This window comes from Daucus carota, chromosome 7 (assembly GCF_001625215.2).
Source record: "Daucus carota subsp. sativus chromosome 7, DH1 v3.0, whole genome shotgun sequence".
Taxonomy (NCBI): domain Eukaryota; kingdom Viridiplantae; phylum Streptophyta; class Magnoliopsida; order Apiales; family Apiaceae; genus Daucus; species Daucus carota.
Window position 1 is genome coordinate 25,337,285 of NC_030387.2, and position 25,715 is coordinate 25,362,999.

The 25,715-nt window shown below is 32.6% G+C and overlaps 2 protein-coding genes and 1 long non-coding RNA gene across 4 annotated transcripts; all 3 read right to left on the reverse strand.

The window, feature by feature from the left end:
* Nucleotides 1–681: 681 nt before the first annotated feature.
* Nucleotides 682–2,452, reverse strand: LOC108193501 (uncharacterized). The gene is made up of 3 exons (XM_017360184.2): nt 2,104–2,452; nt 1,508–1,935; nt 682–1,325 (listed from the first exon to the last, which is right to left on the reverse strand). Exons 1-3 carry the CDS (start codon nt 2,266–2,268, stop codon nt 890–892), a joined length of 1,029 nt encoding a protein of 342 aa, XP_017215673.1. The 5' UTR covers nt 2,269–2,452; the 3' UTR covers nt 682–889.
* A 5,939-nt stretch (nt 2,453–8,391) lies between these two features.
* On the reverse strand, nt 8,392–18,832 carry LOC108196060 (uncharacterized). Of its 2 annotated transcripts, none has more exons than XM_064080960.1 (14): nt 18,498–18,832; nt 16,732–16,893; nt 16,452–16,517; nt 16,201–16,344; nt 15,939–16,052; nt 14,453–14,554; nt 14,169–14,354; nt 13,288–13,377; nt 13,077–13,211; nt 12,293–12,415; nt 11,864–11,949; nt 10,210–10,822; nt 10,015–10,092; nt 8,392–9,585 (listed from the first exon to the last, which is right to left on the reverse strand). In XM_064080960.1, exons 1-14 carry the CDS (start codon nt 18,705–18,707, stop codon nt 8,545–8,547), a joined length of 3,150 nt encoding a protein of 1,049 aa, XP_063937030.1. In that variant the 5' UTR covers nt 18,708–18,832; the 3' UTR covers nt 8,392–8,544. The 2 variants fall into 2 exon arrangements, with proteins under 2 accessions (XP_063937030.1, XP_017218626.1); XM_017363137.2 differs by having other exon boundaries at nt 18,475–18,832.
* A 5,165-nt stretch (nt 18,833–23,997) lies between these two features.
* On the reverse strand, nt 23,998–25,022 carry LOC135147740 (uncharacterized). Its single transcript, XR_010285527.1, has 3 exons — nt 24,873–25,022; nt 24,418–24,477; nt 23,998–24,324 (listed from the first exon to the last, which is right to left on the reverse strand). It is a non-coding gene; the product is annotated as an uncharacterized LOC135147740 (long non-coding RNA).
* Between the last annotated feature and the right edge of the window lie 693 nt (nt 25,023–25,715).

Genomic DNA, 25,715 nt, shown 5'->3' on the forward strand with positions numbered 1-25,715 from the left:
TTGAAGGAGTGACCGGAGATGCCCTGAATTCCTGGCTATGTTGATAATGGGAAATTGCCTCCTCCACATGTACGGTAGAGAGCAGAAGAAAATTTAACTTAATTTAACTTTGGTCTTCAATAAAGCATATAAGTCCGCATTGTCGAAGAAGAATATGTAACTAGGAATAACTGAAAGAATGGTTCTAATTTGCACCAATAAATGAACGGGAGCTAACTAAAATAATATCATGTCAAACATATCTTTGCAGATATTTTTAAAGAGCAGATGTTCCTAGAGCCCATGAAATTATTTTTCGCATAATCCAGCAGCAACAGAACTTGGCACGGTATGAGCCCTGCCTTTCATCAGGCAACAAAAATAAAATTCTTGGTAGAGTTCTGAGACACCAAGGTCATGCAAAATTAAATCTGTTACACACTTCTACACTTCTTCAGTTCTATTTAGGCTACTATAACAAAGAATTCCAGATTGCTATTGTCTCGGTTTTAATTGCCCGAGTAATTCCAATATTTATGTTACTCAAGTTGTATAGAGAATTGCCGGGATTGCTAAGAGCAAGTGCTCATAGTAGTTCAAGCCAACAAATATCCCAGTAGGCACTGCAAAAATGAGAAAACAGAACACTTTAGATTAGCTACATTCAATCTACTAAATTGGTTAATAACTTTGCTCAAGAAATACACAAAACAACTAAAAACCATCGTTTTTATTCGTAACCAAACTATATTTGTTACATAATCAGACCGATTCGCAAGCACAGTGACATTCAACTTGAAGGGTTTACTCGATACTATCCTTAAAAACAGAAAAACTAAAATCAGAGCAGCAGAAAATTGTATAAAATACACCTAAAGTACATTGGAGATGAACCAGGCAGATGAGCTCCTTAGCCAAGCAGCTTCTTGATCCCACTTTTCTGTTCAGCTGTTAGCCTAGCTGGAAACTTGATGTTGAACTTGATTCGCAGATTCCCTTTCTTTGAAGGATCTTTCGGTATAGGCATTCCTTCATTCGGAACGACCTCCTCATAAGATGGATGGATCACATTGTTAATCGGGATTGTCAGTTTTCTCCCATCGAGGGTTGTGATGGAAGCTGTGTATCCCGACAACGCTTCAGCAAGTGATATTCTCTGCGTGACCACTAAATCATTCCCATCTCTAGTGAACACGGTATGAGGTTTCTCATCAATCACGAAAACAAGATCAGCTGGAATAACATTTGGCTGCTCATTGCCTTTCTCCGGGAATGTTATCTTTGTACCCTTTTTCCAGCCCGGTTTAATGTTAATGGTCAAAATCTCCTCCACGGGCATTGTCTTCCTGTCCAACAATACTATTCTCGTGTTATTAACATGAAATCAGCGATCATCACTCTTGTCAAGTACACTTAATTCACTGCATACTAGTTTAAAATGATCAACTATAGAGCAAATTTACAACTTCTATCATAACTAATACTACTCAATTATCAACAGGAACATCTACTTTAGGCCGAAACTTACCCACTGGCATCAGCAATCTCCCTGGAAATCTTCATCTTCTTCGTCGTACCCTTATAAAGTTCTTCTAATTTACAAGGCAGCCTATTTTCAATCAACGGAGCTTTGCGAGGACCCGAGCTCATAGGCCTGCCTTCTCCAAACGAACTAAACATATCATCCCCAAACATTCCACTCGAAAACATGGTCGGACCCCCACCCATGCCGCCGCCGCCACCACCCATACCGGCAAACGGACTCGACCCCCCGAAAAACTCGGCGAAAATATCGTTAGCGTTTCTAGGATTAAACCTAAAAACATTCGGACCATCGCCGGTTTGAAAATATGTGGCCCCACTAGGCCCTCCGGCATTAGGCGGTGGCACTTGCCCTTTCAACCCTTCTTCACCATATTGATCATATACAGCCCTCTTCTGAGAATCACTTAAAACCTACACATCAAATCAAAAACAAATAATCCATCATAAATACCAACGACCTCTCGTTCAATAATATCTCCCTCACCCCGTTTAATATCGAGGGTTCGAACCTTGTCAAATACAAAAAATATAAAAATTTCTACAGAAATGAAAATTGTGAATAAAGGGAAAGAAGCTAACCTCGTAAGCTTCGGAGATCTGTTTGAAATTGGCTTCGGCTTGCTTCTTGTTGGTAGGGTTCTTATCAGGATGCCACTTCATAGCGAGTTTTCTGTAGGCTTTCTTAAGATCATCATCGGTGGCGTTCTTGTCCACCTGTAGAATCTTGTAATAATCAACACCCATCTTCAATTATGTTTGTGATGGCTTCTAAGTGAATTAAAGACAATGAATGTGAGCACAGGTTTTTAGGTTCTAGACATGGATGATGGATATGTGTGTATATGTATGGGAGATGGATGAGTGAGGACAGCAAAGCCCAGAAGGGGGTGGAAGTTTCTAGATTTCTCCCGCGCTTAACGTCTCCTTTCCTGATGTGGAATTTCAGTTTTCACTAGCTTTTTTAGATTTTTTTTATAAATGGGTTTTTTATTTCTTAAAAAAAAAATTGATCTTTCAAAAAAAAAATTTTAATTCTTATCTTTCCTTAAATTTATGTATCTGCGCACGGACTTTTGTGGATAAAAATAGATTCGGAGGCTAGATGATCGAATCACTTTTATACATCCAAGTGATTAAAGTTAATGAAAAATATCTGTTGTTTTAATGTTTATAAAAAGATAGCTAAAAATTAATATTTATAAGATGTTTAGTAATATCCGTCAGTGTTCTAAAAGTCGGCGATTAATCGGGATTAATCGCCGATTAATCGTTGTTCGGTCGGTCACCGTCTCGATTAAGCGTTAATCGATGTAACAATCGTTTTTTTTCTGAAAATCGATCAAGATCGGGATTAATCAGAAAAAATCGGTCACAAATCGGTGAATTTAAAAATAAAAAGTAAAATAATTTTAAAATTTTATATTTAATTTTAAATAAAACAAAAGGCAAGAAAATGACAAAATACAGAAATTAAAGTTGTTTTTATTACCTTTCACTTTTTCAATATTAGCTCTTAAACTCTAATTACACAAATTTGCAATATATTCTTTCGCAGATTCAATCAAATTCATGTTTATGTATGAGATGACTGGACTTGTATATGTATATAAAGGCATGTTTTGTGTTATAATTTATAATAAATCATTAATCTTTTGATTTTATACGACTATAAATTTATATTATATATAATTATATTAATATATATATATATATATAATTTTAAAAAAATATTAAATTTATTACGATTAATGATCCGATTAATCTCTGATTATCCGATTAATCACTGGACGGTGCCTTCACCGACTAAGTCCGATTCTCGCTTTTTACAACACTGGTATCTGTTATTATACAAAAACAAGTACTTAATATTTTTTTAAAGTGTGTACTTAATTATATATTTTTTTGAAAAACAATTAATTAATTCCGAAAGGTAAAATATGCCTTGCGCAGTGTTCTAAAAATCCCCGATTTAACCGATTAATTCCCGATTAATCCCCTGAAAGTCGGGTTACTGATTCGATTTTTGAAATCCGATTAATCCATATATATATTTCTTAATCGAAGTATATATATAAATTATTAATATTAAAATTAAAATACTATATTACTTTAAATATGAATAATTATAGAGTTTATGAATATATTAAATATATTAGTTGCTAAATAGCTAATCAATAAATATATATATATATAAAGGAGGATGCGGGCGTCTCTAGAATTGATCGATTCAGTCTTCTGATTTTTCTTAAATTTCGGATAATAAATCTAATTATAATTCAAAAATTCAAGTTTAGTACAATTCTAAAGATAATACGATTCTTTTTCTTATTGGATTCTAAAGATAATACAATTCTTTTCTTATTTAGAAATCTTAAGAGAAATACAATTTATATTTGAGATTTATAAAGTAATACAATTCTTATTTTCAATTTAGTCTTTATAATTTTCTTAAATTTATTCGGAAACTCATCGGAAGAGATTTATCCAGAAACTTATTGGAAGAGTGCAGGACATGCTCTATGGATTACCTAACAGAATTTCAAGATGTTTTAGTTCCAGGTGATTTTTCTTTTCGTTTTATGTTTGATTGTTTTGGCGCACTGTTTTTTCCAGAATTTCTACAAATTCCTGATTTCGACACCGCATGAATCCTACTAAACTGAATCTGCAAATGTCAGCAGTGTTTGCGTTTATATGTTCTGTGATTTTTCATAACCCCTCGCCGACTGGCCAAAAGGTTATCAAGATGCTCCTTTTAAAGAAAAAGAAATTACAACTTAGATTTGTCCTGATGATCAAACGGCTTGCGGCCACTATTGTCAATAATTAATCTCAAATCATGGGGTTGATGTGATTTCATTGATCATCAAAGTTCAAACCATGTCTTGAGTTCATTAACATGTTTTCTTTTTGCAATTAAAAGAATACGTTCATGTCAGGTTCGGTCTTTTTTTATATTATTATTTTGGTGAATTTATTGTAAGGAATATAAAGAAGGATGAGAAGGGCGCCTCCTAAATTTGTGAAATTCTAGGTAGTTAACAAATAGGAATCTTATAAGTAAAGATTATGAGTAAAAAAAAAGGTAAAGAGAGATAATTCGAAAAAATTAAAAAATAAAATCTATAAAAATGGAAATATTTATTCAATTATAATTATAATTTTATCATAATGTAAATGATTCTTGAGAAGATACGCAGGAATTCTGTTAAATTTTTCTAATTTTTTGAGACAAAATAGGTAAGGTAGCTAAAAAATAGTAATCGTAAGAGAGATATAATTCTAAGTAGATAAGAAATAGGAATTTTAACAAAAATATAATAGCTAAAATCTATGGAAATTCTAAGTAGTTAAGAAATAGGAATCTTAAAAGAAAAGAGAGATAATTCTAAACAATTAAAAAATTATGAATCTCAAAGAAAAATATAATAGCTAAAATCTATAAAATTGGATATATTTATCTAATTATAATTATAATTTTATTATAATGTAAATGATTCTTAATTAGTATTGTGCTTAAGGGGAGGGCGGCCCAAATTAATTTTTATCTAAATAATAATAAATTTTTTATTAGTATTAATGTTTGACGGTAAAGCGGCTAAAACAATATTTATCTAAGTTATAATGTATTTTTTATTAAAACGGTACCACGGCTTAAAATAATTTTTATCCGAATATAATCTTTAACTTTATCATTATTATAATATTTTTTATTAGTATTGTGTTCGACAGTCAGGACGACTCAAACTAATGTCTATATTATAATATTTTGTTATTAGTATTGTGCTTGACAAAAGAGTAGCTTAAACTAATTTTTATCTATATTATTATATTTAATTTTATCATAATTATTGATTAATATTGTCTTTGATGGGAGAGCGGGTCAAACAATTTTTTTATTAGTATTGTGTTTAACATGAGAGCCACTTAAACAAATTTTTATATTAATTATAATATTTTTCTTAATGATATGTTTAACAGGAACATGACTTAAAAGAATTTTTATGTAAGTTTAATATTAATTCGTATCAAAATTTCCAAAAAAATTCTTGATTAGTATTGTGTTTTAGGGAAGGACGGTCCAAATTAATTTTTATCTAAATAATAATAAATTTTCTATTAGTATTATGTTTGACAGGAAAGCGGCTAAAACAAATTTTTATCTAAGTAATAATGTATTTTTTTATTAAAACGGGACCACAGCTTAAAATAATTTTTATCCAAATATAATCTTTAACTTCATTATATCTTTGATGGGAGGGCGGGTCAAATAATTTTTTTTATTAGTATTGTGTTTGACATGAGGACCACTTAAACAAATTTTTATATTAATTATAATATTTTTTATTAATGATATGTTTAACAGGAACATGTCTCAAAATAACTTTTATGCAATTATAATATTAATTCGTATCAAAATTTATAAAAAAATATGCAATTATAATATTAATTCGTATCAAAATTTATAAAAAATTCATAACGCCGCCGCGAAGCGCGGCTTTATTCACTACTTGACATTTTAATTCTTTATATATATATAAAGGAGGATGCGGCCGTCTCTAGAATGGCTCGATTCAGTCTTCTGATTTTTCTTAAATTTTGGATAAAAAATATAGTTATACTTCAAAAAATCATGTTCAAGAATTCTAAACGTAATACAATTCTTTTCTTATTGAATTCTAAAGATGATGCAATTCTTTTCTTATTTAGTATTTCTTATTGAATTCTAAAGATGATACAATTCTTAATCCTAAAAGAAATAGGATTATATTTATTCAAACTAATAATAATAGATAAAATACAATTTATTTTTAAGATTTGTAAGGTAATACGTACAATTCTTATTTTCGATTTAGTCTTATAATTTTCTTAAATTGTAAAGATAAAAATCATTAAAAAAACTAACAGCAAAAAAATTAGAACCGTAAAAGAATAATAATTTCTAACTAATAAATAGGATTCAAAAAATAAAAATAATTAACAAATAATATATATATATATATATATATATATATATATATATAATATGAATCATATATTGATTTTATGATAATGTAAATAATTCTTGATTAGTATTGTGTTTGATGGGCACGGGAGGCGGCCCAAACTAATTTTTATCTAAATAATAATAAATTTTTTATTAGTATTCTGTTTGACGGGAATGTGGCTAAAATAATTTTTTTTATGTTATAATATATTTTTTGTTAAAACGGGACCACGGTTCAAAATACTTTTTATCCAATAATCTTTAATTTTATAATAATTAGAATAATATTTATTAGTATTGTGTTTGATAGTAAGGTGACACAAACTAATATCTAAATTATGTGGGTGTTTGTTTAACACTTATAAGTCAGAGTTTCTGGGATTATAAGTTACGAGCACTTATTCGTACGTACCGTTTGTGTAATATGAATTAGAACCGTAAGAGAATAATAATTTCTAACTAATAAATTGGATTCAAAAAATAAAAATAATTAACAAATAAAATAATATATATATATATATATATAATATGAATCATATATTGATTTTATGATAATGTAAATGATTCTTGATTAGTATTGTGTTTGACAGGCACGGGAGGCGGCCCAAACTAATTTTTATCTAAATAATAATAAATTTTCTATTAGTATTATGTTTGACGGGAATGTGGCTAAAATAATTTTTTTTCTATATTATAATATATTTTTTGTTAAAACGAGACCACAGTTCAAAATACTTTTTATCCAATAATCTTTAATTTTATCATAATTAAAATAATATTTATTAGTATTGTGTTTGATAGTATGGCGACACAAACTAATATCTAAATTATGTGGATGTTTGTTTAACACTTATAAGTCAGAGTTTCTGGTATTATAACTTAGGAGCACTTATTCATACGTACCATTTGTGTAATATGTCAAGAAGCACTTTTGTTTCAGGAATTCTACTTATTTCCCAAACACTTTAATCACTTATAAGTCTTATCTTGCTTCTAACTTCTACTTCACTTATCTATTTTAAGCAAAAAACACTTATTTTAAGCTCACCCAAACGGCCCCTAAAATGTTTTGTTATTAGTATTATGTTTGACAAGAGAGCGGTTCAAACTAATTTTGATCTAAATTATAATATTTAATTCTATCATAAAAATAATAATTATGGATTAATATTATATTTAACGGGATGCTGGTTCGAACTAATTTTATTATTATTATTATTATTGTGTTTGACAGGATGACCATATAAACAAATTTTTACACCAATTATAATATTTTTTATTTGTGATATGTTTAACGGGAAAATGACTCAAAATAATTTTTATGCTATTATAATACTGATTCATATCAAAATTTATCACGCCGCCGCGAAGCGCGGCTTTTTTCACTAGTATAATAATAACCAACTATTAAATAATATTTTAATATTAAAAATAAATCCGATTTTCACTCCGATTAATCCCTCCGATTAATCTCCGATTTCCGATTAATCCCTGAATCGGTAACTCAACCAATTATATTCGATTCCCGATTCATGTAATACTGCCTTGCGTGCTAATACAGCATACCCCTATCAATCGAATGGGCACCAATGTGGGTACTTGATTCAAACAAATAGTATAAACTGCACTTATTAATCATCTCGATTCTTTAGCAGAGGAAAAGAATATCACAGCCAAATGTAAAACTTAACAAGCCACATATTACACTTAGATCATATATTACAGCGGGACGCAACTCCACACAAACGCATAAAAACCAAATCAAACCAAGCATACCCAGTATACCATTTATCCTTAACTCCACACAAACGCATATTGTATGCAAAACAGAATGGGAAAATGAAGAAAAAAAACTCAGACGAGGACAACCGGCAAACAAGTTCAAAACAAAACCACTTCTAATTTTTACCAGGACCAACAAATTACTGGGTGACACGGTCGGAAAATTTACATACCTTCGGTTTCATATACCTACTTATTAAACACTCAATAGACTACAGCCTGCTTTCCTAAACAAATCCATAACATGAAATCTATGATTTCTGAAGCACACATCTCTCATAAAGAGCAACAAAATCCTTCTTGGTTGGATTTTTAAGTTCGAGCACCTCAGCACCGAAATTATGTCTTGTGAGCTCCTGCTTAAGTTTCTGAACAGTGAACTTTGTGTAGTCTTCAGAACTGGTCTGTTGGCTATTGTTCTGTTCTTCACCCAAAAATATGGAACCACCTTCTTCTCGTGTGAACTGTAGAGGGCTAGTTGTACTTCTCGTCCTTTTACTTCCTCTCGGTGTTCTGTCATTTAGTTCCATATCATGGACAGACTCCATACCCCCATCATAGTCATCCACTCTCACCCGCTTCCCGCAGGAAGCAGTTTTAAGCTTGCTGTCCAGTGCTGTTTCATTCAGGCGAACTGTAGTCATCTGCTGCTGAAGTAAATCCAATTTCCCTTGTGTAGCTTGCAGCTGAACAGAGAGTGATTCTGCCCTGTTTGTTGCCTCTGTACGTGCTGCACGTTCAGTCTCCAAAAGACTCTCGAGGACTTGAACAGTATTTGCCCTCTGCTCATTGTTTGATTGCAATAGTGACTCTATTTCTTTTTCCCTCTCTTCAACCCTTGCTTCCAGCATTGAGACCTTAGATCGTGCATCCATCTCAGCAATTTTGTACCTCTCTAATTCAGCAGCAAGGTCTGATCTTTGCCTTTCCAAACTTTCGAGATGCCTCTTGGCCTTCTCGATTTGATTTTGTCTTTCCATTGCTATCCTTTGCGCATCACTCTTCTCTTTTTGAGCAGTGACAGCTTCAGCACGGGCATTATCAGCCAATTCAGTAGCTCGTTTAGCTTCCCCCTCAGCGTTTTTGCATCTTTTCTGGACTTCCTCAAACCGATTGAACTCAGAGCGGTACTTCTCCTCCAGATGAACCTTTTCCTGTTCCATAGTTCTAGCCTCTCTTTCAAAAGACTGCGCGGTGGCTTTTACGGTTTCCAATTTGACCCCCAACTCCTTAATTTGCTTCTTTAGACTTGCTATCTCCATATCATAGCTTTTAATCTTTGACTCTGCAGCCTGCAAAAAGGGCACACCAGATGCCTACATAAGCACATATATTTGATGCAGGCAATTTATATTATTAATATATTGGCCAAGTTATAATGAAAGGGAAAGTAAAGTAGAAAACTGACGTTGCAGTTGTATTGTCTTATTCAAGCATGATACAATCTGTATATAAAAAGCTAACCATATCTTCAAAAAATTGAACTCAGTTTGCTGCGTAACTGACAGCAAACTACAACTTATGGGCTACCATTTGAAATATAATATTTTTTTCTACTTTTCATGACCCTATGATAATCGAAGCATAATGTCTTATCATTTATAATCAGAATCAAAAAATTAATACCAAGAAAAAAAAAGTGAATACTTTTCCCAACAACAAAACCATACAGCAAGGTGAATTTTTGGCTTATGTTTGTAACATTAGGAGCCAAAACTTACCTTCATCTCCAAGCTTAGAGTCGTCAATCTCTGTTCAGCATGTTCAATCTTAGCTGTCTTATCTTTCAGTTCCACTTCCTGCAGTTACATGATAGACAACGATAACAAAAACACTTCAGTTCTAGAAACATACTACTCTTAATATGTTTATATCACAGGTCTATACAGTATATACTTGGATAAAAAATAATTCACCTTATCAGCTAGTACACCAGAGAATTCATCTCTTAGAGCATCTTCCCTCAGTTGTGTTTGTTTGTTTGAACGTTCTTGTACAGCTGCTGCTTTCTCTAGAGCATTTTTCGCTTCTCTTACAGCAATGTCATACTTCCTTTTCCACTCCCCTGCCTCATCTTGAGCAGATTTACTTTGTTCCTGTGCAGCAGCCAACCTTGCCTCAGCAGCACTGCTTCTGGACCTAAGAATCGCAAGTTCTGAACTGGCCTGGTCTTCCTCTGCTTTCTGCTTTGATAAAAGATATTCATACTTTCTTTTCCACTCCATTCCTTCATGTCTAGCTGAATCAACAGCCTTGGATAAGCTAGAACATCTCTCTTCCAATGAGCTGCATTTGCTTTGCAGATTGGATATACGATTCATATAGTCCTCCGAGATCTTCTTCTTGTCATTTATAGCATCCTCGTACCGTTTTAAGTATTCAGATTTATACTTTTCACTAGATTCAAGTTGCTTGTTAAGTAATCCCATCTTATCTTCAATTGAGCGGCATTTTAACATGATGGAACTCTTCTCAGCTCCAATTTGATCCATTTGCTTCTTGATAAGGTCAGAAACTGGACCGTCCAAACTAAAGAGGGTAAAAGAATTGATCAAAGCACATTAAGAAGACAAAAAGAGAGTATATACAAGTATCAGTGTAGTTAGATGAGGAGGGTGACCATTATTAAAAGTACAATTCAGTTGGGAACAAAAATCAGTCTGACAACAATCATCACAGATAACACAGAAAAAAGAGAGAGAGACGCGGAGCAAGGAATCAATTAGTAATTTGCATTTATTTTAAGTTTTGTTATCTCGAGATATAACTGAATAATAACTCAATATTAAGTTTAACTACATTTGACACTCAAATTATTTGCAATATTTTAAGTGTTGTAGTAGAATAATTAGAAGTATTTACTTGTTATACTTATTATTTTGATTTTAAATATTCGAAGTGTTGTAGTAGAATGATAAGAAGATTTTTTTTTTTTTTATCTACTAGCAATCTTTATAATTCAGATTTTAAGTTTCTGCCCCAATATAAGGAGATCTAATCTTTTACTTTAAGGGAGATGTCTCTCCTGTTATGGCTTGCGATTCATACAAATTCCTCAGTTTTTGCCTTTGATAAATCTCGGGTGTTGTGATTCTTTCTACCAGAACTTATATTTTTGTTTATTGATCGTTATCCTGCAGCATTGTATAAGGGCTCCTCCCATCAAAAACTGAAATTGATATCCTGCTCATTGTACCGTTGACTGGTAACTATTCTAAAAATTGATTTAATTTAGTTCTAAATCTGTAAAATTGTGATCTCATCATTTCTTATGTCTAGATAAATTCTGCTAATCATAATAATTTTGCCCTTAAGTACTTAAATTGTGGATTAACTAATCGCTAACATTTAAAATTATTTACAAGTATATTATTCCTGTCCACGTGTTATACTTAATTACTTATAGATCTGAGAGTCTCTAGTAGTTCTTAGGTTCTCCAGAGAGCAATATTACACACACACACACATGTTCAGAAAACAGCATACACGAATAGCTGATTTCATATACCATAGGTTGATCTCCTACTTTCAAGTGAAACCCTAAATGAAAAAAAGAATACAAATACAAACCTTTGCTGCAAGAACATAGTCCACTTCCGCCATTTTTCTGGGCCATGAGAGGAGGCTTCGTATTTGGATAAAAGGCCGTCTAAAACCTGTATGTCCATTTAATGGGAAATTAATTATACACTAATTAAAAGCACATTTTATAAAAAAATAAAATTGTCAGGAGCACATTTTATAATTTAAATGAACATAATGTTGCATTTTGAACTTGCCTAATTTTTGGTAAATAGTTTCGATATCCTTGAGCAAAGGTTTTTCAAGTTGTGTGGAAAGTATACATGTAGATTCTAATAAGATGAAAAACAAATCAAAATGGGGAGATAAAAGAGAAGTAAACAATATAGAGACGCGTGTGATAGAGTCGTCATAATTTTGAAACAAATGATTTGAAATATCAACTAAAGCTAAGGTGGATCAACAGATAACTACTACCTTAATGACATTTTCTACTCGGGCATCAGGAGCATTACAAGCTGTTCTCAGATGTTTTTCCATGGTCTGTATCGCATTTGAACATTGTAATGATGCCTCCCGAAAAACGTCCTTCTTGTGATCCTACATCAGAAGCAACTATTATTAGGCATGTATGACTACTAAACCACCTGTGAGTTTCGTCACTTGGGGCTTGGTGAAATTAAGATTTATAATGCTGTTTGTTATTATGCTATCAGAAAACATTCATAAAAAATTAGGGATGCGAAGTACTCCTGTAAGTACCCAGATAAGTCATTTAAATAAGATAAGTAAGAAAAACCTAGACCGAATTTCTGTTAACTGTTTTGAAATATAAAGTTTTTGGTGGTGATGTTAGCGTTAGTGGTAGCTGTAAGAATCAATAAGACAAAAGCATACTGATTGGTCATAATATGCTAAAAAAACCTTATTCGAGTCAAATGCATTTATAAATATACTATATAATGAGAATATTAACTTAAATTTATCATGGGACCTGTATTATTTTCTATAAATGAATCATCTCAATAATTTTGAGTACTATTAATTTATCCTACAATGCATGAGGGAACTGTATAAAACAAAGAAATATAAAATATGTGGACGTTAGATTTGTAAGGTAATCCACACCTTTGCATTCACAAAGTTTATCGAAAATTATTTAGAGGAAAGAACCAAGTGAAACATAATGATTTTAAATAAAACATTTTCCAAATAATTTTGAATCTAGAGTGCTGACAAGCTCTAGGAGTTTTGTTTTTACCTCGAACGCCTTTGTCAAAAAGTGCTTGAGACGAAGTTCATGTTTCTGCCTGGTAGAACCTGACCCTACAGCAGTTGCATCAAATGCAGCCATAGCTTTCTGGACTGCTTCTTCATGTGCTTCTCTCAGTGCAGCCTATAGTCATTCAAAAGTTAAATACACTAATTCGTACACTATCTGTGAATCAATGAAAGTAAAAACAAGAACTTACTTCTTCGGGAGGCTTTGAGCGGGCAAAAGTTGACATATATACTTCAGCAGCTATATCATAAGCTCTCTGACACTCTGCTTCCTCTACACTCTACAGAACTATAAAGTTTAGACATGGATTTTTGAAGTACCACTTACTAGCAGTGCCAAAATACCGTAATCCCATATCAAAACGCAAAAAAACTGTGAAAAGGTGTTTTGGCTATACCATGCAAGTCCCACAGACTGGTTTAGTGGTCAAGCAGATTAACAATACTGCTCTATGTAATTAACTGGATCTTTTTTTTAATGGTTTTAATTGAGCCATATAATCAACTACACATACTGACAGGTGAAAATAGCAGATAGAATACAGTTAATCACCAGACAGGTACAAAAATGGAAGAACTCATGCAATTGAAGGCATAAACTCACATTTTAGACTCCAGATATTAGTATTTAATATTGAATTTCTAAGCTCATTCTCTTACATTTTTCATGCAACCGCTAGAGTTTGCAACAAACCAGACTAAATTATTTAACGACAAGCCTACAACCGAAAGATATTAGAATAAGTAAAAATCTAAGAATTTAGCTAGATAACGATTCGTCAGGTAATACTTTCAGTAGCATTCCACAGCTATGACTATGACACAGAATGATGTTGCGTTCCGCTTATGATTGAGCTACATTGGTGTATATAGATATATAATAATAACAAGAAAGACATTGATCCCCCCCCCCCCCCCCCCCCTCTTTCAAACATTATCACTCCACTTGCTATGATAAATCGAATAATTATGGTTTTGCCGATTTTATACCAGAGGAAGCAACATGTACAAACAAAGTATAATAAAAAGAAATTGAACATTAAAATTCGTAGGGACCAGAAACAAGCTAAACCTGCCATGAGGATGTTATTGTTGGCACCACCCCTTTGTTAAGTGCATCTAGGTAGGACTGCGTGATGCGGGCAAAAATAGGTCCTGTCATAACTGTACCTCCCATTTGTTTTGGCCTTGCTCTCTCAAAAATGAACGTAGTTAATGCATCTAAACCAGATCGAAATTCTGGCCTTAATTTGTTCAACTGCATGTTAGTACCAAATTTCATAAGGCTAAAAATCTGAATTCATTTACTAACCAAAAAGGATATCATGCTTTAAAATGACAGGAACAGATACTTACAGGAAGCTGATCAAGTTTCTGGAGATCATTCTCGTTGTTCGAAGGTCTTACAAGGGTGAAACATTCTCTGTCTGGAAAAAGGGCTCGAATGGATTCTCTGATCTAATAATCAGCAAGTTTAAAATTAGAAGTAGCATTAGAAACAAAAAGCTCAACTTAACTCAAAAAAAATAAACATCACTGCAAAATTTTGAAGATTAGGTTAAGAGTTATTATATTACCGACAGTTTATTAAGATCCATTGTAATTCTAATATAGCTTTAACTAGTGCAAAATTTTGGCACCAGAAAGTGGTTTGTGTTGCTATAAAGAATAATTTTATCGTCAAGATTGTTTTTGTTGCTATGCTAAACTTGAGGCTAGTTTTTTCTCCTTGGCACGCTTATGGAAACAAAGTAATTAAGAAAGAGAAAAATGTTCTTGAGGTTATCCTCGGGAACTTACCTAAGGTTAAGATAATCTGTAGTATAGAAGTGCAGTGGCAATTTTTTAAATATAAATTAATTCCTGAATTTAAAAATTATACTAAGATCTTTCTAACCTCAGGGAACTTCAGGAGCAGCAAGTCAATTAAGAAAATAATATGCAAGAACAATATTCTATTAGTACTCATGATATAATTAAGTGTACTTGATTACGTATATAAATTCTATTAGGAAAGTAGATAATTATGAATATTTTAGTTTTTTTGGTAACAGAGTCAAAAAGGATATTATAAATTTACTCAATTTCCAAGTCATTAGATTTTTATATAATCTCTTGTAATCATCATCATTAAGCCTATAAATGTATGATTTATTGGGGTATTCAATAAATCTAATAATTTTATTTATGGTTCTAAGTTCTGTCCCTGCATTCTTATCCATTTCTTAACAGTGTCCTACATCACAACAATAGCAATAGCCCTCTACAGTTGTATATATGAAACCAAGTATATATATCATATTTAGATAGGGATAAATATCAAATACATCACTCATTGTATCCAAATATATCAAATGAGTCATTTATTGCAAAAGTGACTCGATTTAGTCGCTACTTATAAAATTTGAATCAAGAACACCATCTGTCAATGACTAAATTGATACAAAATTCCAACTTTTTAATACCCGAGTTGATAGAAATTTTCACGGTAGTGACTACGTTGAGTCACATTTGTAATGACTAATGAGTGACTCACTTGATACATTTGAACCCAACGAGTAATGTATGTGATATTTAACCCTATTTGGATATGCACTAGATTCATTCGCTCTGAAACTGGTTTCATATTTTAGCGATAGCACCACCAATCTTAGCCAAGTTTGCACAATTCAGATCTATCCTACTCTGTTGAGTCACTGCATAATGAGCATTCAAGTGATAGTACTCATTGAACAGATAAGATATATTAATATAATTATTACATACACGACAAATGGATATATTCCAATAAGCATGCAAGTTTATTTTATCCGTAGCTATAATATATAGCCTAATGACCAACCTCATTTTTAGCAGCCACATCTCTCTTGCTACCTTGAACTGGCCTCAAAGCGATCTCTAGATAGTCACGAGGCGTTATTCTCCTATTATCCTCCACCAAGTCCAGATAGAAGTCCTGCAAGTATAGGTGAACAAAAGCACCAAATTTTTCAGATCACTTCACCAACCAGAATGCAAAATGAACCATGCAGGGCCACAATTTGGATGATAAAAAAAAAATAGAAAAAAGCAAGAGCGGACAGCATATATACAAACATCATTACCCTTAGAAGCCACACAAAAATAGGAGAAAACTGGCCAATCTCAGAAGCAGTACTCTTTTCCCCAGAGGCTCTGACACGTATACGTTTACTCATTTCAGTAACAAGTGAAAGACGATCAAGAGAAGCTTCATCAATTCCACCAATCTGGAAAAACAAACTTTGCATAAGCATGCGAAAAGAGATATCTTCCAAATATTGGAACACAAGTGGTTGGCACATAAGTATATACAGGAACTTATAACTTCCCCAACCTGGTTGTATATGAACATGCTCGATAATAAGACAGCTAATGAAAAAATTTGTGTGCTGTAAGTTCCCTGAAAAAGAAGCCAAGGAAAAGAAAACATGATCAAGTAACATTATTGTGTAAGAAAAGGGAAAGTTAGTAAGCGATTAAACAGTTTTCAACGGAGATCGAGCTAAGAAAAGTGAAAAGATGAATAACAGAAATAGAGACCTGGTGACGGCAAAAGATCTTCATCGGGATAAAAGAAAACTTAAAAATGAAAACCAGATAATGTAAAACCTAACCGTTTGATCGTAAGCATCAATCCCTTCACTATCTAGCAGCATAAGGTTGTATACGGTGCCATCAAGGGCAGTCCTCCTAAGAGGAGTACTCCACAGCCAAAGGCCTTTTGTACATGGTCGATGAGTTGCGGCCACCTGAAACCCACTACTCCTTCCAAGTAGCTACAACAAAGAAGCATGAGCGCGGCGCTTAGCAATCAGAAAACTTTATAATTTTTCAAAATTTCAACTTCACATTTTTGTTGTGTGTGTATGTACAATTATACATATTGTTCATTATTATAGTTATTAAGGACACGATATGACATGGAAGAGTCATGTCATATGAAAAGCAGAATAACCAGTTAATCAAAGTCTATATATATAAATATATATATACACATAACTATATATATTATATATAATATGTATGTATGTATGCATGCATGTGTGTGAGTATATATATGCATGTGTGTGCATAGGTAAGTGATCAGATAGAAACCAATGTTATTCTAGAAACTAGAAACCACTCCCACAATCACTGTTTATAACTACAAAAATCATCAGTTTATACACTATTAATCACTATTTTATACAATAAAATCAATTTTTATTTTTGATAACTAAGAAAATTTACTTATATTGCTATTGGTGGTTGATTATTGATGATCAATTATAGTTGTAGAAGGTCCATGATGGTAACAATTGACGAGATGAGGTGTGTGGTGGTAGTATATAGTCGCTAGTAGATACAAGTTATGGTGACAAGCGGTGATAGGCTAATTATGGTTGTAGGTGACGGCAAGATGTTTATCAACGTAGTATGAGTGAATTAATGATGATATACGTTATATATGTGTATGTATAAATCTATATTTGTGAGATTTCTTATATAAAAAAACAAAGATGTGCAAACGAGTGATTTTCAAAATTAAGAACAGTGATCAAAAATTGGTCAGGGACTAGTTTCTAGTTACACCATATAACACACGTAAACTATAGCAAGCAAACCAAAAAGATTAATGCCGATCTAGTCTCTGTTACTCGCAACCTTTAGGTTACCTCTCCCCTGTGTTGACTAAAAGGAATAATGCTGAACATGTAATAGTTATGTTAGTTGTCGGGTATTTTATGTGCATACATTTGTAATCAAGTGTTGGTCATCTCTGTTAAAAATTTAAATATATGGTAATAGTTATCTATTAGGAATTAAGAAAATTGTTAGAATTACATTCTTAATATCTAAAGTATGGCTTTTACTCTAATAAAAGAAGATGTAATCAATTAATCATCATATATTTATCAAAATTTGAGTAACATACTAACATTAATTTAAAACATTGACACCTCAAATATTCCATCTAACTCTCAACTAATCAGTGTAAACATCGCGTCATCATCATAACAAATTTCTATCCTTTACCACCTTAACTCAACGAGTTAAACAGCAAATTAAAAAGAAAAGCTACAACTTCTCAAACCTAACTACGTATGTACACAAAAGAACTCCCAAACCAATTTCATAATCACGCCTAATTATACTCCGCAAAACCCTAACACTCAGTCAGTACTGACGCAAAAACATAAACAAACCATAATTCAAAAATTAATTCTTCATGTCAATATATCGCGGTGAGTAATAAGTGGAGAATTCAAGTCTCGGTTACGCGAGTAGATAAATTTTACACATCCGTAATTCAGCTTTACCAATTCTAAACCCTAAACCCCAAATCAGAAGGAAAACAGCTGCGAAAAAAATAGAACCTGATTCAATATAAAGCTCTTGCCTTGTCGAGCCCGGCCGCAGACAGAAACAACACCAACAGGCTCCTTGAGAAGCTGAAGCACCGCGACAGCCTCGGGATCCATCTTGAACTTGCCATTCTCGTCGCAATAAACCAGTCGGATCGGTCTCGGAGGACCTGACGGAACCGGCGGAGTGGCTGTGTAAGGTGAGTAAGGCGGTGGCTCCGCCGAAAGGCTCGCCGGTGAGTCATCGCCTGAGCCTCGGCTGAAGAATCTTCGCATATTTGAGGAGAAAGGGGGCTCAAAGCAAGGGGGAGCAAACGTGATGTCTGTGCGAGTTCGCTTTTACAGAGTGTGTTGAATAAATAAGAAAAGTGGAGACGTTTAAAGGAATTTAAACTGCTCCGATTGACCACACCTGCCTTTATTTTTATTTTATTTTCTCTATCTTTCATAACACACTGGGCTCTTGTGGCACATCTTTCGTTCTATTTTTCTAATTTTTTAAAATTTTAAATTATTAATATCTAATATAAAAATTCCCATTTTTAGTTTTGCTATATTGAAAAAAAGTTTCAAAATTAACTTTTTCGATTTCGAAATTATTGAAAGGAAGTTTCAATTAATTTTGAATAAATTGGAAGAAAATTTCAATACTATCTTTTTCGATTTCGAAATTATTGGAAGGAAATTTCAATTCGTTTCGAATATATTGGAAGAAAATTCCAACACTGTTTTTTCTAATTTCGAAATTATTGGAAAGAAATTTTATACATTTTATATTAAAAAATATTTTATGAAGGAAAGTTTCCAAATGGTAGGAGAAATATATTGGATGTAAGTTTCAAATCGAGTTAAAATAACATCAAAACAAATTTATGGTGGAAAATTTGGGGAAAGAAATATTCTCCGTTATATTTTTCTAATCTTTTAAAATTTTTAAATTATAAATATCTAAAATAAAAATTAACTTTTTTAGTTTCGATATATTGGTCTACTTTTTTCTATTTCAAAATAATTAGAAGGAAGTTTTAGTAAGTTTAGAGTATATTGGAATAAAATTTCAAAACTAATTTTTCCAGTTTTGAAATTATTGGAATGAAGTTTCGAGCCACCAATATTGAAAATATTTAATGTGCAAAGTTTCCTAATGATTGGAGACATCTATTAGATGTAAGTGGTAGAAAAAATAACATTAAAACAAATTTTGTGATGGAAAAATTGGGGAAAAAATATTTATAAATATTCAAAATAAAAATTACTTTTTTTATTAGAACTAATATTTTATCAATTTTTCTATGATATGCGCACATGTAAGAAACAAAATTCATATATTTAATTTATTTTAATGGGCTATATTATAATGACGAATCTCCTGTGTATATAAAAGTTCGTCAATCAATATAAGTCAAATACAACAAATTTAATCCTTAACACGTGTCCATATACACACACGCTAACCAAACCATATTTTTTGTGATATTTGTTTCCTTTATTTTTCATTTTTGATATATATAACAAGCTAAATATATATATTACTTATGATGGCTAAATTACTACCGTTTATAATCTTTAATCTTTAATTTACGATAGAACAATTTATGAGGGTTTGTTTGGTGGGAGAATTTATTTGTTTACGTCAAAATGCCAGCACATAGAAATAGTATATACTTCCTCCGTCCCAGTCATTTGTATACAAATGGTTGAGATACGGAGACCAAGAAAAAATGTAAAAAATGAGTAAAGTTAGATGAAAAGTGAGTATAGTGGTGGGACCCATTTATATTTAATAATAGATTTGAGATAGTGGAGGAAAGTAGTGGGTGTAATAGTGTTTATATTATTATAGAATGAAGATAGTGGAGGAAAGTAGTGGGTGTAATAGTGTTTATATTATTATAGAATGGAGATAGTGGAAGAAAGTAGTTGGTGTAATGTTATTTTATATTATAAAAGTTACTACTTTTGGTATGTATACAATTCATGGGATGTCCCAAAAAGGAAATTGTATACAATTCATTGGGACGGAGAGAGTATGCAGAAAGTGACTCCGTCATAAGAAATGGCCAGAAAATATGACGGATTGAGCATTTCCGGTTTAAGACGTCACGCAAACTTTTTCGTCGTAAATAATTGGTTTTGTTGTAGTGTTCGTTGGTGGATAACCATACCTCACAAGCCAGGTCAGTGTCAATTTGCTCCATATACAAAACTAGGAGTGAACGCGAGCCGGGTTGGCCCGGTTTAAGTTTTTTATCGACCCAACCTATTAAATTTGGTTTGCTAATTTTCGAACCCAACCCATTAAAATTAATTTATAACCCAACCCAATTTGTCATACTTCGGGTTGGGTTGATTTGGGTCGGTTTGACGAGTTACTAACTACTAAATCGTAGTTTTAAAATTGCGCCACAACCTAAAAATTATAGAGCATTAAAACAAGTTTGGACTTTTAAAGAATAGTAGCTTCACTATCGAACTCTCAAAGGCACGTAGACGAATGAAAAATGTGCAGGTAAGATATTTTAAGGGAAACTCGAGGAAAGATACCAATGTTATAATTCAATTTTATCACACTAATGTTATAATTTCAATTGGGGTAGCTATATTTTATATATACACAATTTTGTTATACATATAATATAATGTATTTTTATTAAAATACCTTCAGGTTGGGTTGGGTTGGTCAAATAAAATCTAAAACCATACCCAACCCATTAAAATCGGGTTGGAGCCGATTCAACCCAATTAAAAAACGGTTTAAAATTTTCGGTTTGGTTCAGCCGAAAATAGGACCGGTTTGGATTGGTTTAAACGGTTTGGGTAACCCATGTACACCCCTGTACAAAACTGTTGGCTAATTTGTACAACTGCTGCATGCTTCATGATTCCTATGCTCTTATTGTGTACCTTACTTCGAGTATTACTAGTTGAGCCGCCGCGTTGCGGCGGTCTATAAAAATTATATTAATGATTCAATATTAATATTTGTAGAATGCAATAATTTTGTGGCTGTCTATAAAAATTATATTAATAATTAAAAATTAATATTTGTAGGATAAAATAAATTTAATATTATAAAAATCTTGATGTAATACTAATACTAATATAAAAAATTGCAAAATTGGACTATAACTCATGGTGAAAAAATGAAAATAAATTTCTATACGCAATTAACGATTTAAAGCACGACGAATCTTAATTTTATTTGCGTTTTTTTTAAAGCAATCATGTTCTTATATCGTCAATTTCCTTCAATTTTTTTGGATTGATTGTGCACAAAAACATCTAACTTAAATCCTTTATATAGCAATCTATAACTACCCTTGCTTATAATTACATAATCTGAAACAAAATCAGATTAAAACTTTCAAGTTACTATATTCCATAAATAATCTGAAACAAAATCAGATTCTGAGACTTGCTTCTAATATACCCGAAACTAAAAAAAGGTAATTCTAATTTTTGATATTTTTTATCCAAAAATTTTAAAAAATTATAAAAATAGAAGGGAGCGATGTGAGACGCGCCACCTACACGCCTCTCGCTTCTCCTTTATATCAATATACTTATATAAAGGAGAAGCGAGGAGCGTGTAGGTGGCGCCTCTCAAATCACTCCTTTCTATTTTTCTAATTTTTTGAAATTTTTGGATGAAAAATATCAAAAATTTGAACTACCTTTTTTAGTTTCGGGTATATTAGAAGCAAGTTTCAGAATCTGATTTTGTTTCAGATTATTTATGGAATATAGTATTTTGAAAATTTTAATCTGATTTTGTTTCAAATTATTTAATTATAGTTTCGGGTATATTAGAAGCAAATTTCAGAATCTGATTTTGTTTCAGATTATTTATGTTGGTATGAGTCAAGATATTACTATGGCAGAGGTACGCGTGGCTTTAGGCATGATGGGTAAAGGTAAAACAGTTGGGTTTGATGAGATTCCGATTGAGGTGTGGCAGTGTTTGGGGGAACAGGGGGTACGATGGTTAACAGCTCTTTTTAATTTTTTATTTCGGACATCCAGGATGCCGAGTGAGTGGCGGTTAAGTGTTGTTGTACCCATCTATAAAAATAAAGGATTCGAAGAATTGTTACTATTTCAGTGAATCAATTTGGTTTTATGCCTGGGAGGTCCACCATTGAGGTGATTTATCTCATTCGATGTCTTATGGAGAAATATCGAGAGCGTCGTAAGGATCTTCATATGGTGTTTATAGATCTTGAAAAGGCTTATGATAGTGTATCACGGGTTGTTCTTTTGAGATGTTTAGTAGCGCGAGGAGTTCCAGAGGTGTATATTCGGACCATACAGGATATGTATTCAGCAGTGGGGACGTGTGTTAGGACACCCGTTGGGGATACTCAGTATTTTCCAGTTGAGGTGGGTCTTCATCAAGGTTCGGTATTAAGCCCTTTGCTTTTTATAATTGTTTTGGATGTGATTACCCGTGACATTCAAGCTCCGGTGCCTTGGTGTATACTTTTTGCTGATGATATTGTGTTAATCGCCGAGTCTCGAAGTGAGGTTAATGTGAAATTGGAACAGTGGCGTATATCGTTGGAGGGTTATGGATTGCGTCTGAGCCGTTCTAAAACCAAGTATCTCTGGGCCAATTTCAGTGAGGAGATTCATGAGGCGGATGTTGCTGTATGTATTGCGGAGGATCGTGTCCCACAAACTAATACCTTTAAATACTTGGGTTCCATCATTCAGAGTAATGACGATATTTCTGCGGATGTTACACATCGTATTTCGACAGGATGGCTTCGTTGGCGGGCTGCTACAGGGGTGTTGTGTGATAAGAGTGTACCTTTGAAAGTTGAAGGGCAAATTCTATCGTGCAGCAATCAGACCATCATTATTATATGGTTCCGAGTGCTGGCCTTTGAGAAAGGCTGCGTATGTTGCGTTGGATCTGTGGTAACACCATGACAGATCATATACCGAATGATACTTTTCGACGTCTTTTAGTTGTTGAGTCTATCTCTAAGAAGATAAGGGAGGGACGTTTACGTTGGTATGGACATGTTCGGCGTAAGTGTAACTCAGCACCGGTTAGGAGAGTAGACACTACTAGAAATTTGCTAATACACATCAGTCAAAAACTGATGTCCCATAGAATTGTAACTGATGTTACTGTGGGCGATGTTAAAGGTACCTGTCTTTAACATCAGTTAATAAATGATGTCTATTGTTAGATCTAACATCGGTTCTGTACACCTAAATGATGTATATTATGCTCTTTAACATCAGTTCTGTAATCTTAGATGATGTCTATTGTACTAATTTACATCAGTTAATAAGTGATGTTAAAGCTTAGTGCCTTTAACATCGCCCACAAAGACATCACTTGCATTTTTTGCTTACATCGGCTAATAACTAATGTCTATAACCGTTAACATCACTTCAACTTTAAAGAAACTGATGTTATAACATTTGATTAACATCATTTCTTTACTCATTAACTGATGTAATAACATCGAATTAACATCATTTTTATAATTAAGAAATACCAAACCAAGAAACAACCAAATCAACACCTAAATCTTATTAATGCATATATAAATCAATTGTACTCTATACATCCATCAATTCCAATCTCACCGACTACACATCCATCAAATCAAATATCGATCAACTACTACACATTCATCTAATATAAATATCAAGTACATAATCAAAGCCTGTAAAGCGTGTAAAGTACATAATCAAATCTATGTCGTTGAGGTTTGCTCCTCGAAGATTAACTTTTGTCACATCCAGGCCTTTTAAATGCACCCACCACATGCAGCAACTCATTCTAAGTAACTCACTTCTGATATTTTTCTGACGAGTTCTACACAAAAGTCCAATCACTTGAACCTGGATAATGAATAGGACGGCATAGCCTAAAGCAACTAATTACAAAAATTGAAAAGCTATGACAAAAAAAGTTGGTCAGATTATATATATAACCTCTCCATTGTCTTCAAATAACTTCTGTACTTCATCGGAATGTAGCCTTCATATAAATTTCTGTGATGTTCAAGATGAAAATGAGTTTCAGTGTTATAATAAGAATCTCTACAAGAAGTTAGGAAGAAATTTCATGAAACATTAATCATTTAACCTTAAAAATAAACCAATCCCTATGCATATTTAGCATACGACTGTTTTGATCTCCAAAAGAATTAGGTATTGTATTTTGAGGGGCACACAAAGATTATTAGATTAAAAAGTAATTGATTTTTTCTATGCCATTCTCCATAAAACTGAAAATGAGCGGAATAAAAGTTATGTTCAATTGCATAGCACAAAGAAAAAAACTTTACATGTGATATTTAAATTTTAACATACGACATACCCAACACTATTTTATAGGAAGTACATTCAAAACAGAAATGACTTAAGAAGAAAAATCTTAAGTGCACCTGTTTGACGACCTGCTTCCTTACATATTTGTGATATTCTGGATTATGGAACAACTGATCTGCAAGAGCTTTAAACTATTGAGCAAGCAAAATAATTATAAAAACCTGCATGCTATATCAGGATAGTGCATATGCTAATAAATATTGATATTTAAGAATGATTTGGTGATTCCACAAATTCTTGATAGTCTCAAAGGTGTCCCCAGTCCCCACAGTATAAGCATTTAAATAAAATAAAATTTTCTTGGACAAACCTTTTTGTCCCTAGTCATATTCTTTTGATGACATAGGAGTTGGATATCAGGAAATTTAGTAATTGTAACCTCGGCATCTCTGCTCTCTTGGTGTTTCGACTGTGAAAGAATCATGGACAATGCAGGCTTTCGCTCTGTCTCTTGAGCTAGGTTGTATGGTTCCTAATCATAATAACAAACTATAGTTTTACATGCAGAACTGCACAATTTATATTACCATTCCATTATATTACCAAGATATATTAACAGAATCCAAAAACTTAGAGTAATATTAGAGAAATGCAAATTCATTTTAAAAGTAACATACCTCAAGTGGAGTCTTTGATGAGTTTTCGCTTGTACATAATGAGATGAGCTTCGTCGCAGTCATGACTAGATCAACTGTAGGTACAACCATAGAATATTAAGCAGAAGCTATAAAACTCTCTTGTCATTTTGATTTGCTAGCCAGACAAACTATCATGATCATAATAACTAAGCTGTCCAGGACTTGTCAATACAAACAGAGCTGCATATCCTAAATACGATTCTAATTCCAAGAATAAGAAATGGCTGACCTCCCGTTATAGAGTGTATAATACCACATGAT